The sequence below is a fragment of the Psammomys obesus genome, unplaced genomic scaffold (assembly GCF_907164565.1).
Source record: "Psammomys obesus unplaced genomic scaffold, mPsaObe1.curated_primary_1811, whole genome shotgun sequence".
NCBI lineage: Eukaryota > Metazoa > Chordata > Mammalia > Rodentia > Muridae > Psammomys > Psammomys obesus.
Genome location: NW_026596040.1, coordinates 11,204,752 through 11,219,626, shown reverse-complemented (window position 1 = coordinate 11,219,626; position 14,875 = coordinate 11,204,752). Strand labels below are relative to the sequence as shown.

The following is a 14,875-nucleotide window of genomic DNA, read 5'->3' as shown; positions in this document are numbered from 1 at the left end:
CAGGGATCTGCACCTCATGGGGTCCCAGCATTGAGAGAAGTCTTAAGTCTCCATCACTAACCTAGACGCTATCTCCAACTCATAACCATTCACAAATGGATTAAACTTATTTTGAACATGTAAACAGAGAACATTTACATGGAAGTTCACAGTGCAGGATTTCTTTCCACAACCTGAGAGGCTAAAACTTCTATATGGAAGTCCTCAAATACATTCTTCATACAGTTAATTAGATACTGTCTCATCTTCCCCCTAGGAGAGAAATTTTAAATCATGTAAGTGAAAAATCTCAGTTCTGAATTTTCTTATGATTTTCCAAATGATGCCACATAGTTAAAAAATATTTGAGGAACAGAATTTTTCTCTGTTTAAATGCCTGAACAGATTCATTTTTAAGTTATTTTCTTTTTCTACACTGAATTTTGCTAGTATGAGATTTTAATTTTGCTAAAGAAGTAACATATGTTTATGGTTTTATTTTTAATTTTTTTTTTACAGTTTTTCTAGTAACCCCCATTCTCTGTCACTCTCACACACACACAACCCCCCATCCCACACCACACCACACCACACCACACAAGTGTCTTTGTCTGTATATGGGAGAAAACATGATTTTTTTTCTTAACATAATGATTTTCATTTGCATCTGTTTTCCCTACAAATGTTATGATTCCATTTTTTTAGAACTGCGTAAAATTTATTTGTATATATATACCATATTTAAGTTTACAGTTTTTTTCTATTTTATTTTACATTTAAACTCATACTTTTTTTTTTTTTTTTTTGAAAATAGATTTCCCCCTACATAATATACTGATCATGGTTCCCTCTCTGTACTTACCCATTCCCTTCCCATCTTTCCTCCCATCCAGGTCTATCCCTTTACAGTCTCTATTTGAAAATAAACAGGCTTCTAAGTGGTAATAAACTGTAAAAGGATAAAACAAAAACTAACACATTGGAATAGGACAAAACAAACAGAAGAAAAAGTGCTGAGAAAATGGACAAGAACAGAACACCAACAGCACAGGCTCTAAGAGCAACAATCAATAAATGGGACCTCAAGAAACTGAAAAACTTCTGTAAAGCAAAAGACACTGTTGTCAGAACAAAACGACAGCCTACAGACTGGGAAAGGATCTTCACCAACCCTACATCTGACAAAGGGCTAATATCCAGTATATATAAAGAATTCAAGAAGTTAAAAAACAACAAATCAGGTAATCCAATTAAAAAATGGGGCACGGAGTTAAACAGAGAACTCTCTGGAGAGGATGGTAGAATGGCAGAAAAACACTTAAAGAAATGCTTACCGTCCTGAGCCATCAGAGAGATGCAAATCAAAACGACCTTGAGATTTTACCTTACACCCATCAGAATGGCTAAGATCAAAAACTCAAGTGACAGCACATGCTGGAGAGGTTGTGGAGAAAGGGGAACCCTCCACCATTGCTGGTGGGAATGCAAACTTGTACAACCACTTTGGAAATCAATCTGGCACTTTCTCAGACAATTAGAAATAGTGATTACTCAAGATCCAGCTCTACCACTCCTAGGCATATATCCAAAATATGCTCAAGTACACAACAAGGACATTTGCTCAACCATGTTTGTAGTAATAATTAATTCAATAATTCAATAATTATTGAATATTCAATAATTCAATAATTAATTCGTAATAGCCAGAACCTGGAAACAACCCAGAAATTGTGGTACTTTTACACAGTGGAATACTACTCAGCAATTAAAAACAAGGAAATCATGAAATTTGCATGCAAATGGTGGGATCTAGAAAAGATCATCCTGAGTGAGGTATCTCAGAAGCAGAAAGACACATGATATCTACTCACTTATAAGTGGACTAGACCTATAAGATAGGATAAACATACTAAAATCTGTACACCTAAAGAAGATAAACAAGAAAGAGGACCCTGGGTAAGATGATCAATCATTACTTAGAAAGACAAATGGGATAGACATTGGAAGTAGAAGAAAACAAGTAACAGGACAGGAGCCTACCATAGAGGGCCTCTGAAAGACTCTAGAAGTGTATCAAAGCAGATGCTTTCATATGATTCCCTGCACACTTGGGCAGAGTGCGGGGAATCATATGAAAGAAGGAAGAATTAGTAAGACCTGGAGAGGACAGGAATGCCACAAGGACCAAATATATCTGGGCACAGGGGTCTTTCCTGAAACTGACTCTACCTCCAGCCAAGGACCATGCATAGATATAACCTAGAACCCCTGCTCAGACGTAGCCCATGGCAGTTCAGCATCCAAGTGGGTACCTTAGTAAGGGGAACAGGGACTGTCTCTGACATGAACTTAGTGGCGGGCTCTTTGACCTCCTCCCCCTTGCCCAAGGGAGGAGTAGCTTTGCTAGGCCACAGAGGAGGACATTGCAGCCAGTCCTGATGAGACCTGATAAACTAGGGTCAGATGGAAGGGGAGGAGGACCTCCCCTACCAGTGGACTTAGAGAGGGGCAGGGAGGAGATGGAGGGAGGGAGGGAGGGAGGGAATGAAGGAGGAGGCTACAGCAGAGATACAAAGTAAATAACCTGTGATTAATATAAAAAATAAAAATTATAAAAAAGGATAAGAAACATGTAATGTATGTATGTGTATACACACACACACACACACACACACACACACATATATATATGGAGACCATATATATATATAGAGAGAGAGAGACCCACTCAGTTACATACTGAGGAATCCCATAAAAACACTAAAATGAAAACCATAATATATGTGCAAAGGATCTGTAGGGTAAAAAGAAAGAGAGAGAAACAAAATAAAAATAAGAAATACTCCCAACATGGTATGAAACAACTAACCTCCAAAGATGCCATGGAGTTCATTTTATGTTGGCCATCTACTACCAGGCATACAGTCTGCACTTCAGAGTAGTTTTCTTGATAATGAGACTCCCTTGGAGAAAACTACATTTTCATTTGCAAGTAGTTACGGCTTTTGGGTTAACAATTGGGACATGTGTCCACTTGGAAAGCTCTAGGACCCTAACTGGTGCAGACTCATGCAGGTCTTTTGTATGCTGTGTGTTCATATGTTCTGTTGATTTGAAAGGCCTTGTTTCCTTGGTCCTCTGTACTCTCCTCTACCCCAGGATTCCCTGAACTCTGAGGGGAGGGATTTGATGGAGGTATCTCATTTAGGGCTCTCACACTGTCTGTATATTGTCTGGCTGTGGGCCTCTGAATATGGATATAATGATGTTAGTTTCTTGGAGGAAGTAAAGGTGAAGGCAGTACTTAAGATTGAGTTGAGGGCTTCCTGCATGTCCAGCAAGGGCCTTACCACTGAACTGTATCCCCAGCCTCATGCTAATTTCTTTCTTTCTTTTTTTTTTTTAACTAATTTAATCTGTTTGGTCATTTGAGCACTTTCCTGTGTACCTGCTTGTTATTCTTATGTCTTATTTTATGAAATGTTTATTCATTCTTATCCTTACTGGAACTTGTTACTGGTATCTTATTTTGGGTATATAGAAATTTGAATGTATTCTGGGTATCTTTTCTTTGTCAGATAATCTTTTTGTAGCTAGGCTCTTCTGCAATTTAATAGTTAACTAAAAATATGTGTAAAAGTACTGATATGCTTAGTATTTCTGCACTTGGAACTTGAGTGAGGAAAATAAATAGTATTTAAAATGTAGATCATAATTTTAAATTTAAGATGAAAGTTACATTTTATTACTTTGCTGTTGGTTTTAGGTACAGTTAAAAACCAGCATTTGTAGTCAGTATGTAATTCGGATGCAACCAACAAACAGGTGCCTTTCTACTCTGGAATGTGCTGCCGCTGCTCTTTCCATCTTGGAGAAAAACCATTGTATACAGGAGGTATGTGGAAGTCATATAACTTGTAAATTTTTTTTAAGTCAAGAAACAAGTGTAGGATATTTCAGTAGATATTTATCTTCAGTAGATATTTATGAACCTTCAGAATCTTCTTCCCCTCTGGTATTTTAGCTGTGTTGGGTTAGCTTTCCAGATTGTACTATTTAAATATTCCCACTAAGCTTTGCAAACAGCATTTTTAATATGCTAACTTGCGTGTAAGTAGCACAGCATTCAATAGAGTTTTTTGGCTGGGTTTTTCCTTTACTATTTTCTACTTTTCCTAGTAGTTTGTATTCTCTGGTGATCAGCTGTTTTCCTTTTAATTAAAAGAACAGTTTACAGCCACATTACTTGTTTGCATTGGTGCCTTTATTTGGAGAGATCTGCTAACATTATGTTTACTTTATTGAACTTGCTTAGCGTATAAAATAGTCATATGAATAGAAATGTCCATGGAATATGAGAAGGATTAACCTATAATTAGCATTATATTCAATTCCCATGAAATTCTAATGATTACATACATAGCTAATAATTATCAGCAGAGAGTAACATTTCAGTGAACTTAGCAGTATCTCAACTTTTTGGGACATGTTAGAAACTTACCATTTATAGCAAAAGAAGAGTATAGTAAATAAATAATTTTAAGGTGGGTTATGAAAAATAAGTGAACTATTAATTTATTCTCAGGGCAAAAGAAGTCAGAGGATGACCGTAATAAGCAAGTGGAGTTGATAACTTCTCCAGCACACATGCTAACACAGGCGCGTGTATGCGCGCGTGCACACACACACACACACACACACACACACACACACACACACACACACGCATGCATGCACATATGTCACTCTTCCTGCCTCTTCTTTCTCTCATTGTAGAGTGTCATTACTATTATGAGACAAAGACTTCATCATGAATAAAATTTCAGTATTGAATAAATTGTAGTCTAGAATAGTTGGAAGTTACAGAGACATTAACCTTGAAAACAAAACATGACCAGAAAAGATTTTCAGAGGCAGAAGAGTCAAATGTGCTGGGAACCAGGATTGAGTGCTTTTCCCTCCCTGGGCCTGAGCTATGGAGAGTGAGAGTGAGGCATTCTTCTTTTGATGGAAATTGTGTTTCATGGTGAGGCGTCACTTGGATGTTTGCATAGAGTATTCCAGCTAAACAATTTCATTCCCACATATTGTCTTTGAGAAGAACACTTACAAGCAATCCTAGTTCTGTGCTTTGAATTCCCAGGTGCCCCACCCCTTTCTTCATTACCTGTCACCTTCTGTATCTGTGTAAGTTTATTTACATCTATTCATCTCTTTTCCTTCTTGATGAAACCAGAAACATTCATGGGTAACAAAAAGCTAATAGGTAACATTGATTCCTGCTAAATTAGATGTGATGGTTTATGATATGATATCGTAGAAATAAAAGAGGAATCCTACCATGACCACAGAAGACTTGGATAACTCGGGTCTTAAGTGTAATATCTGAGAATAAGCAATGGCTAAAATACAGAGTTGTGATGGGACCCCACATGTCCTGAGCTTTTGTTGCTCCTTATGGATGGATTGAACATAAACTTTCATAGTAACAGTGAGGGTCTAGAACCCTTTTTCTGCTTACTTCAGCCTTCAGAATTAATCAAATCACAGTGGCCAGGAGTAGAAAAACAGTGTCTGACAATCATACTCATGACTTGGGTGATTCTAATATAATTGTTGGGAGCATGAAGGAGAGATATATGTAATGAAACCTCAAGTTACTTAGTATAAAAAAAATTTCCTCCCAGTTTATAGCTGTTTTCTTGGCAAGTGAACGCTAAGGCCAATCTGTTAAAAATTAGTTACAAAAGAAGCAGAAGAAGTAGAAGCAAAAGAAGCAGAAAAAGAAGCAGAAGGAGGAGGAGGAGAAGAAGAAGAAAGGACACTTGTGGAATACAGTGTCTTCTATGACAAAGGGTGCATTACTTTCTTTTTTCAGGGAAAGCTCTGGTATATTTCTCCTAGAAAACCTTGAGATCATAGAAAACAGCAAAATATTGTGTGGCTTTCTTCCATAGACATCAGACTCCTAAGAATAAACACACTTGATGTAACATTGATTTTCATCCCCATCCTTTATACTGGAGCAATTCTCAAGCACAAGAAGTAGCAGGAAGTGAGAGGCTATCAGAGCGTGGCTCCCTGAAGGAGCACAGTACAGGCTTTGAAGTCAGTTTGAATTGCAACTTTACCACCTGTTGTCAGCATAGCCTGGTGGAGCAGATGGCATAATCTCTCTTTGTACTTGTTTTTCATTTTAAGCTTATATAAAACTGGTTACATAGCTTGGGGATGTAGCTCAGTAAAAGAGCACTTGCCTAATATGTTAAGTCTCCATTACTAAAAAAGAAATGTTACCTTAGTATTATATAAATTTGAGTGAGGTGTATTAATTGCTGTCATTGTCAGCACAAGCAACTTTGACTGTTGATGCCCCTCAGATTTGACTATGGTCAATACAAGTTTTAAACTATGCTTGATGAGTTTCGTTAGTCTACTACAGTATTTGCCAGGGGCCTTCAGCTTCAGGTTTATTTTGTTTTAAGGTCCTCCTTCGTTTGGGAAGTTTTTTTTTAACCTTACAGAATTTCAAAGAGAAGGGTAGCAATTTTTTAGCTGCATGTAAATTAAGGACATTAGGTCTGTGTAGCATCAGTGATTGTTAGGAATGGCTCCTTGAAAACTGTGACCACACACATGCAGATAAAAAGATTCCTATATTACTTACTTACCCAAGTATACAATTAGAAATGAACTTGTTTTATAAAGAGGATTGTCTCTCTTTTATAAAGAGGATGTACTCTCAGTCTGACAGTAGTCTTCATATAGAAGCACTATCATTTACTGAACATCAAGTAGTGGTTTAGCACTGTAATAGTTGGGGTTCAGTCATCACCTTGCTGTTTGTTATTAAAATAACTTTGTCAGGTGGACCTTATTTACTTACCTTAAAGCATATAACTAGTATATAATAGCATCGTCAGTAGGCTGCAGTATATTAAGATGGTGTAGGATGCCCATGCTTTATGCCCTTCCCTGTGATGCTTGTCTAGTGGGAGTGCTTGGAATGCATCTGCTTATACAGTTACTTAGGGACCCAGGTTTATGGAAAACTACCCCAAAGTCATTCTACTTTCATAAAGAAGAGACAAGAAAAATGGTCACTTTTAATGCTTGTACCCCAAAACAACACACAACGTTGGAGCTCATATTTCATTAACTAAGTTTACTTGATTTATGTTGCTGTGATAAATTACTCTGACCAAAAGCAAGTTAGAGAGAAAAGAAATTATTTTAACTTAAAGATTGTAGTCCATCATTGAGGGAAATCAGGAAACTCAAGTAGGAATTTGAACCAGAAACCATGGAGGAATGCTTCTTTGCTGGCTCACACCCAGGCTTAAGCTGAACAAGCTTGCTTATACATCCCAGCATCACCTGCCCAAAGAATGGTATCATCTAGAATGGCCTGGGCCCACCTACATCAATTAGCAATCAAGACAGCTCACCACAGACATACCTTCAGGGCATGTCTGATCTGGGCAATTCTTCAATTGTGACTCCTTTCTCAGATGATTCTAGGCTGTGTCAAGTTGACTAAACTAAGTAGGACAGTGACAGCGCTTAACTTCAAAAAAGAAAAAAAAATGTAAAGTGATGATTTACCAAGACAGATAACTTTATTATTAGTGACCACCACAGAGATGAAATGGGGATCTGGTCTAGATCTTTCTATTAAGTAAAGTTGATAGAATCTTATCTTTGGATGTCAAAGTTGGAGGTGTTTGGCCCTAAGAACATTAGCATTATTCTATCTATGGAAAGCCTAATAAATGTCAGAAGATGAAGAGACTTTTCAGTTGCTTCTGTCTGTCTATAGTCCTCTCTGTGTTTCCTAGAGACCTGTGGTATTTTATTATCCAGTCTGTACATTGGGTTAGCTATTCAGTAACATATGTATGTATGTATACATGTATGTATGTATGTATGTATGTATGTATGTATGTATGTATGTATGTATGTATATTTATGTATACATATCTATTTCCTGTCTTTCTTATGAAAAGAAATAATAAAAACGTACCTAATAATAAAAACATAAAAATATCAGACACCTCTGTACCCCTTAGTAGGGAACCCACTTGGAAACTGAGCAGCCCAATGGGCTTCCTTTGAACAGGGGGTCTAGGTCCTCTGCATGCATGGTCCTTAGTTGGAGTATTGGTCTCTACAGGCCCCCATGGGCCCAGGTATTTTGGCTGTGTTGTTCTCCTTGTGGAGCTCCAGTCCCCTCCAGGTCTTTCTACCTTCCTCTTCTTCTGTAAGGATTCTGGCACTCTGCCCAAAGTTTGGCTATAAGTCTCAGTATCTCCTTCGATACCCTGATGGTGTTTATGTGTGCATGAGCATGTGCACCTGTACCTGTGTAAGTGTGCATATATGTGTTTGTATGTGTTTAGGGAGAGAAGGGACAAAAGGGCTTTTCAGGGCTAGAGAGATGGCTCAGTGGGTAAAGCACTTCCCATACTAGCATGAGGAAAAAGTTCAGGAATCCCTGGGACTCACAGTGAGAGTCAAGATCTTAAAGATCAAAGTTAGGGGGCCAGGCACGGTGGCACATACCTGTAATCCCAGCATTTAGGAGGCAGAGGCATGAGGATCTCTGAGTCTGAGGCCAGCGTGGTCTACACAGCAAGTTCCAGGGTAGTGAAGGTTACATGGAGAGACCCTGTCTTAAAAACTTAAAATCAAGGTGAGCACCAAGGTTCTTTGATCACCTCTCCCTGGTGGGTGTTGCCTTGCCAGGCCACAGAAGAAGAAGATGCAGCCAGCCCTGATGAGACCTAATGAATTAAGGTCAGATAGAAGGGGAGGAGGACCTCCCATATCAGGGGACTAGGGAAAGAGCAAGGGGGTAGAAGAGGGAGGGTGGATGGGACTGGGAGTAGATGAAAGAGGGGGCTACAGCAGGGAAACAAAGTGAGTAAATTGTAATAAATAAATATATAATAAAATTAAATAAACATTCCTAGTGTTATTTCTACAATAATGAAACATATCTAATGGGCTTTCTACAATAATGTTGTGTAGACGTTTCCAAAATATTTGTCTTTTTTTTATTGGTCTATATCAAATAAGGCTATGTGTGACAGTGCATAAAACAGAGCCAGTGATTAAATCAATTTTTCTAAACTTCCTCTATAAATATAACACTTTGACGTAGGCAGTCCTGAGTTAGGAATGCAGCTTGGAAAGGACATCAAAAACCCAAGTTTGGGGGCTGGAGAGATGATTCAGCAGTTAAGAGCACTGGATATTCTCCCAGAGGATCCAGCTTTAATTCCCAGTACCCACACTACAGCTCCTAACTGTCTGGACCTTCTATCCGAGAGGATCTAATGACATCTTGTCCTGTGGGCACTGAATGCATGCGGTACATATATATACATGTAGATAAAATACCCAGACATGTAAATAAATACAAATAATACATTATTCCTATCTGTACATCATCCTGTGTGTTTGGTTTAATCTTTATGATTATTGCCAACTGAGCATGATAGTTGTCCCATTTCTAACAATTACGTTCTTGACAGAAAAGGGGGCCAAAAAAACCCTATTCTACCTAAATCTGTTGGCTTTGAGCACCTCTAAAAGCCCTATTACAAGGGCTTTCTTTACCTCTGATCACTCATTGTTTTATCAATAGATGGGCCCAGTGCCTTCATGAATACAATTTGGGTTCATTAATAAGGATAAAAATAATGGGTAGGGAGAAACAATTTCTAGAGACTGCCATAGTGTTTAACACTTTGTTGTCAAGCAAAGACCCTTCTACCATGTATTTTGTATACGTAGAGGAATAAATTTTCACACAAGACACTAGGAAGTTTTCTATAATCTTTTTCTTTTTAAAAATCATTCTTTAATGGTCTTTTCAACCAAAACCTTTGCTATGTTATTTAAATAGTTTTGATAAGAAGCCTTACATCCAATCTGACCCAAAAATATGTTTAGAATATTATATAGTTTTGTTTTAGCTTTTGATCCTGAGTAACCTTATACAGAGCATATGTTCCGGTTGTATGACAGTCTTCACCACCTCTGTTAACGTAAATGTGCATCCGGGTAACATATCACTGTTACGTGCTTGGCTTTGCGGGTATTTGACTTGAGGCAGGCTGTAAGTTTACAGTATTTCAAATGTCTCCTCTGCCTTCCATGGACCACTGTGAGGAAGACTTTGTTGCAAATGTGGAATTGTTTGTGTAAGTGAGGTACACTAACTTGTAACTGAAACTCAATTAATTTGATGTGCCAGTATTTGGATCTAATATTTCCTTTAATTATATTACTAATAGATTAAATTATTATAATGAATTTTTGTGTTATTTAAATAAATTAGTGTATAAAACTTAATTCAGACTGTATTGCCTGTATGGAAAATCAATATAAATCCTTTTATTAGAATATGTGAGTTTAGAAATAACTATGAAGTGTTAGAATAGTCATTGCTCTTCACAGTTAAGGGCACTAGTAAAATCAGGGCACATAAGTGTCTATATTTAAAAGAAAGATGTAAATAGAATACAAGTGGCCACACACTTTTAGTATCTTTTTTTCTCAACAGACTCTGCTTCGCCCTCTTCAAGCGCTGTGTTCTTTCCAGCTTCAGCATGGTGCTCAGATTCGCCTCAGCAAGGAATATCTTCTGAAAAATGGATTATATCCCAAGCCAATGCCAAAGAACAAACGCAAACTCAGGAAGATTGAACTGTTAATGAACAGCGTCAAAATTTAGCACAGTTGTCCCCGTGGTGCTCTTTTATCTGTCTTCTGCTGACAAGACTGTGTTATGTCTTCCCACAGTTTACGCTTGAGGGCTTTGACTCTGAAGATGGAACACTGGCAGGTTCTTTGCTGAACGGTGCTGTCTGCTCAACAGCACCATAAGGCAGACTTCCACTGACTGTGAAATTCCTTTCTATTTTTGTTTTCTCAAGACAAGGCTACTCTGTATAGCCTGTAGACCAGGCTGGCCTCGAATTCAGAGATCCTCCTGCCTCTGCCTCCCAAGTGCTGGGATTACAGGCGTGTGCCACCCTCATCCAACTACTGTATTTGTTTTAAAATATGTGCTTTTGATGCATTTTTAAAAGTTGTATTCAAAATATGATTAGTTATATTAGTCTAGAGTAAGGACTTGTTTATAAAATGAAGAAATTGTACCTGGGAACATGTTTCCATCAGTGTTTGTGGATTCTGAGGTATAGATCAGTGATGGGATATATCCTATGAAACTAATGTTTCAGCCTTGTAAATGAACTTCAGAGTGTGAAATCAATGACAAAAGAGGGTTATATATCTTGTTAAATAGTATAAAGGAACAAGGAAACTTTACTGTTTAGGGATGAACTTGGACTCAGTGGATGTGATTTACATCTTCTCTTCTGAATTCCTATGGAGTGCATTTAATTTTGAAATAGCCTACATTCTCATTGGGAGTTGCTTTGCCTAAGTTTCAGTTTTTCAGTGTTCATTGAACAAGTTAACTGGCAGAAGAGGTTTTTGATGAAGTTTCTATATGGAAATGACAGAAGTAAAGTATAATACAGCTATCATTTTAGAATGTATTTCTGTAAGTAGCTCCACTTAAAATTTTTTTTAAGAGAAAAAAACTTTCAAAATGAAAGATCAAATTTTCTCACCGTATTAGAATATTTACTGATATTTTATAAAGAAATAAGAGAAATATACACTCTATATTTATATCCAGTTTACAGATAAGCAGACACTTTGGCAAGATCAAGGTGTTTCATTTTGACCTTTGTTCATGATTACTGGAGTTTCCTGAATCCAGTATTAGGTTAGAAGGAAAAACCAAGCCTGCCTTTTAGTGGTGATTTTGCTAAGTATCTTTATGTGATATGAACATACACCAGTTTCTGATGAATTTTATGTTCATTTGTTTATTATTGGCCCAAATTAGACACTCATTAAAAGCTTGGCTGGCCCCAATTAGAATGCTAACTGTGAAAATTATGTAAAAATATTAAAAATCTAAATTTGTCTCCAATTGCTTATTTTTGCATTTAAAAACAAGTTGGTCTTTTATAACCTAAATGCCTCATATCAATTGCTTATTTGTATAATAATGAAAAAATAATATTATGCATAATGATTTCTTAAGAAATGAGTTAAATAATCCAGTAATTTTTTATGTTGGAATTAAACTTCACAAAATCCTTTGAGTGTTATGATTGCTCTTTAAGAAAAATCTGACAAATGAAACCATTTATATTTCCATGCATCAATTTGTGTGTAACATTTAGAATAACTTATGATTTAAATATACTGAATATTTAAATTTTTAAAGTTTATTACTTTGGCTATATCTATCTATATATATATTTTTTAAAAGAAGATATATCGAGATAGAAGAAAGATGGCAGATTTGAGACACTTGGCAATTTGTTTCATATGTGAATCCAAAACTGCATCAGATACATAGCTATCGGGAGTAGTGAGTGGCATGGAAAGTCAGGAGTGCAGCAGTAAACAGAGATGAGGCAAATCCAGAAAATGGAACTTTAGGTTTGTAGAAGAAATTGGAGCCTAAGTTAGTATGCCATTGAAGCTTCAAATAAAAACAAAGGAGTGCCTTACTGAGCTCCACAGATGCTGAAATGGCATTTTTTAAAAATGCAGTTTAAGGGGTGTGCAGCCTACATCTGCACAGCAGAATGGGAGAAGAGCCCACCTCCCCCTTAGTGTGCACACTGGTACTGTGGGATCATCTTAGGCAAAGTCTTATGTCAGACCGTTTGTCCAATAAAGAAGAAACCTCTGTTTTCTTTTATCCTCAAGCTCCAAAGGCCTCCTGGTTGAGTGAGTGACCACTATGAGGATCAGCTTAATCCCAGGAAGCTACTGTAACTTGGACATAGGTTCATGAACCATTAGTACAGTACCATTTGCTGGCCATGTTTCAAGGAAAGTGAAAGATGATTACATTAGGAAAGGCAGCCTGACTTTGAGAAGAAAAATTACCTGGGTGTGGATATGAGTAGGGAAGGAGAGAGACTGCTTTGTCTAGGGCTTGCAGGATTGTTAGTTTCTTTTTGTCGCTGCAGGCACATACTCTTTTTCTAAATTCTTGATTTTTTTTGATAGAGTAATTTAAACTCAGTGAGAATCAAGAGACAATTCGTTAGGGTTAGAGAAAGCAGTAAGATGGAGATCTTGACAGTTGATGGAGGAGGAAGATGGCAAGGGGAGGAGGATAGAAAGTTAAGTTTCTATACATTCACCAAGATGAAGTCAGCGAATCAGCTTCATCTCAGAAATGCAGGGATAGCTCAACATTTGTGAATCAGTAAGTATAATTCACTACATAAATAGACCGAAGGATAGGAACCATATGATCGATCATCTCATTACATGGGAAGAAGCCTTCAAAAAAATCTAAAAATCTCATTATGGTACATGTCCTGGAGAATCTAGGGATACAAGGGTCATATTTCAACATAATGAAGGCCGCCTACTAGACAGCACAGGATAACAAGTGCAGTGCCAGGAATGGGTAACTAGTTTTGGAGTTGACCTGTGAGGGCTCAGAGATCTCCAAACATTACATCCCAGTGCTCTTGGCTAAACTCCAGAATTTGATGTTGCAACCTTATTGCTCAACACCGTATACTTGAATCATACAAAATGGAAAGACCAAGCTGCTATTGACATGGAAGTTTCATTCCTACTGGACAATCTGTGGGACTCAGATCTCTCCTGAAGTGAGAAGTGCCTCTACATGCTGAGCCATCTCACTGGCCCTCAGCTAAAAGTTTTAGTGAATTTGTAGAGCTGTTATTAATGATATTTTATTCTTAATTATGTTATTTTTAAGATAAGAAAACCATACAATAGGGAATCTAATTAAGAAAAACAAACAAAAAACAGAGCTGCCTTGCGGGAGAGGACAAAGCTGCTTCCAGAAGCCATAGCATATTAATGAAAATACCACTGCCAATATGGAGCTACCTTCCTATGAGCTGGCCAGAGCGGCCTCTATGGTTCCCCCACCCCCAAAAAATAGAGTGATTGCTACTGCTGTTGGTTGTCCAGTAGAACTGGATGGTAAGACTCAACTGCTGGTGTTTTAGACATTCTGGCTGCAGGACCCAGAGAAATCAAGTTGGAACTAGTCTGGAATTTTCCTCCTAACAGCCAACCCTTACAGTGCCAGAAGGGACTTGGTGTACTGCTGAGAGAGAACTGTCTTAGGTTGTATGCTATGATACTGACCAGCCAGACAAAACATGCCCATGAATGCAACAGTGACAAATCTATTACGGGAGTAACCAACCATTTTCTGACTGCAATTAAGGCCTACTCCACAGGAAAGAACTGCCTGCGGCTGGAGAGGTCCTAGGCCCTTGGCGAGAAGCTATAGCTTCCGGTCCCCTAAGTGGACATGCTTTCATCACATGACCTTCCTACGACCACAGATTATTAGTCAGCTTTGTCAGAGGAGCTTCCTTTTTAAGTAAATGACAGTGACTGCAGACACTTAACTGGTCAAACTGCTAATTATAAGTGACAGTTTAATGTTCTACCACATGTGGGACATCTATACCAGTCCTTTCAAAGCTCAGAGAACACTAAGGAATAAGAGATTAAAAGAATGCAAGAGCCAGAGAAAGGACACAATGTGAAATGCTGAATTCTAGTCATACACAGAAATTCCTATCCAACTACAATGCTAACCCAAAAAACACTGAGGTTAAATATATTCTCCTTGGTTGGCCTGAAAAGGTAGAATGCTTTTTCATGCCCCAAGGCCCATGTCACCTGAAAAGAAGAGTAATCTGGGATCTGGAGTGGGGTTGTGCAAATGTACATGTTAAGGTCAGAAATTAATACTAGGTCTCAATCATGTTCTATCTGCTTTTTTAAAGAA

At 37.7% G+C, this 14,875-nt stretch overlaps 1 protein-coding gene across 1 annotated transcript in view; it reads left to right on the top strand.

Annotated features, from left to right (window-relative positions):
- Window positions 1-12,085, top strand: part of Dtwd2 (DTW domain containing 2) — a 56,424-nt gene extending 44,339 nt beyond the window's left edge. Inside the window, exons 5-6 of the mRNA XM_055622932.1 lie at window positions 3,746-3,874; window positions 10,550-12,085. Of these exons, the coding sequence (XP_055478907.1) occupies window positions 3,746-3,874; window positions 10,550-10,720 (300 nt within the window). The 3' untranslated portion in view covers window positions 10,721-12,085. The remainder of the gene's footprint in view (window positions 1-3,745; window positions 3,875-10,549) is intronic.
- Window positions 12,086-14,875: the final 2,790 nt, after the last annotated feature.